This window comes from Sinocyclocheilus anshuiensis, unplaced genomic scaffold, assembly GCF_001515605.1.
Source record: "Sinocyclocheilus anshuiensis isolate Anshui unplaced genomic scaffold, SAMN03320099.WGS_v1.1 scaffold2630, whole genome shotgun sequence".
Taxonomy (NCBI): Eukaryota; Metazoa; Chordata; class Actinopteri; order Cypriniformes; family Cyprinidae; genus Sinocyclocheilus; species Sinocyclocheilus anshuiensis.
In genome coordinates, this window is record NW_015537938.1 from 837084 (window position 1) to 839314 (window position 2231).

At 37.1% G+C, this 2231-nt stretch overlaps 1 protein-coding gene across 1 annotated transcript in view; it reads left to right on the plus strand.

The window, feature by feature from the left end:
- LOC107661179 (C-Jun-amino-terminal kinase-interacting protein 3-like) overlaps positions 1–2231 on the plus strand; it is a 31857-nt gene that overhangs the window by 5424 nt on the left and 24202 nt on the right. Inside the window, 3 exon segments of the mRNA XM_016450658.1 lie at positions 182–302; positions 405–475; positions 888–976. Of these exon segments, the coding sequence (XP_016306144.1) occupies positions 182–302; positions 405–475; positions 888–976 (281 nt within the window).

The window sequence follows — 2231 nt, forward strand, 5'->3', positions numbered from 1 at the left end:
TATCTATCTATCTATCTATCTATCTATCTATCTATCTATCTGTCTATCTGTCTGTCTGTCTGTCTGTCTGTCTCTGTCTATCTATCTGTCCGTCCGTCCATCCATCCATCCATCCATCCATCCCTCCAATTCAGGCTGTAAGATAAAGGATCTGACCTTGTGTGTGTTTGTGTGTTAACAGAAGTTCATTGAATTTGAAGATGCCTTGGAGGCAGACAAGAAGGAGTTGCAGACCATGGTGGAGACTTTGGAGCTACAAACAAAACAACTCGAGCTGAAGACCAAGAACTATGCTGACCAGAGTGAGTCTGTGCACTCAACTACGTTCGTTCATGCACACAAATTGACACAAACAGAGATTTGAGTTTCTTGCATTATGCATTTGTGATGTTCCTCTCTTGTAGTCTCTCGTCTGGAAGAACGAGAATCAGACATGAAGAAAGAGTATAACGCCCTTCACCAGCGCCATACGGAGGTCAGTAAAGCCCCCCAGCACAGAATGATAACTCAAATTAACACAGGGATTCCATGATAATAGAAAACCTGGGAATAAGGATGAAAAAATGTGTAGGAAATGTAGGAAAAGTTACGGAATAAATAAATAAAATATTATGAAAGTGAATGGAAATTTCCATATCGGATATACTTTTTTCTAGTTATTTTATTTATTTATTTAAAACATGTTTTACCTGCTAAAAATAGCTTTTTGTGATTGTGATCTTGATACATTTATTTTTTGGCATGGAAAATGAGTGGAAACATAATGGAAATTCATTAGTCTAAAGTTGTGGGGACACTATTAGCAATAACTTGAAAGTTACAAATACAAAGCTCCACTTCTTGAAAATGTCAGCATATACACTGACATTGTTTTTGTTTTTCTTTAGATGATACAGACATATGTGGAACACATTGAGCGCTCAAAGATGCAACAGTCAGGCAGCAATCAGTCCGAGTCTACAGGCTGTGGACGGACGTGAGTAACGGCCATTCCAAGCCTTCATTTACACGAAGAGTTCAGAATGTGCATTTGGAATTCATTTGTGTTTTGCATGTTTCTTTTGTGCTATTAAATAGACATGTTTTTTTGGTAATCAGTTGGAAGAATTCCTCTGATTAGTTCTAAGCAGAATTTAATATTTAGAATTAATATTTAGAATTTTGAACTGCAATTTCATTTTGGAGCATCAGCTGTGACTGTATATTGCAGTTTGGATGTAGGTATTGGATGATTTAGATTTTGATGATACAAAATGGTCCATTATTAAGACAGTTGTCTTGGAGACAGTGTTGCTAGGCACTGGGTGATGATGCTCAGTGACAGTTTGTCATGTCTTGCTTAGTCAGAGCTAGAGTTGTGGCTAGCTTGTAGTCAAACTCAATTATAAACACATCTCCACACATTTCACACATTTATTTTTTCATTTAAACACAGTCAGTTGATTTCAACTGATTAAGCATTGCCATAGACAAACTTGCAGTTTTCAATTTTGGTACAGATTTGTGAGAGTCAGAAGTGATGCCTTTTGCCTAAGAAAAACAAAGCTTAATGTAATGTTACTTAATTTAATGTTACTAATTTACTAAATCATTAGATACAGATATTTTAGATGGGTTTAGGTTTTTAACCTCGACATAACCTAGCAGAATGAGAGTCAACTGCACTGATAACTCATTTACCCACAGAATGTAAGAAATATTTTGGTTTTTTAGGGGTGGGGGCGATATACGATTAACCGGTAGAAATTTGTCAACCAGTAGAGATTTTGGACTATCGTCTCTATAGTGGTTACACACTCATGTGATGTTGCTGTGCTACGTGGTCAGGAAAATTGATTGTTTGTGTGCTTTTTTAAGTATTGCGGTTAAAAAACAAGTCATTTTAAGCCGTTGAAACCCAATCAGCAGCGAAAAAGAACTCAAACAGTCTGAGAGACTGTTTCTGAGTGCTGTCAGAGAGGCGCGCACGTGAAGACTGTGTTCATAGAGCGGAACATCTGTTCATTGAACGGAGTTATTTTTGACTCTTTATAGTCATTGAACGGTTAAAGGGGTCATCGGATGCTACATGCACTTTTACAAGTAGTTTGAACTGAAATGTGTGTTGGCAGTGTGTTTATACAACTATACTGATAAAAATCCACCCAGTGTTTTTTTTAATCTACTAAAATCTTTACCCCTTTCTCAAATCGAGCCGATCTCAGATGCCTGTCTGTGTGACGTCACACAGA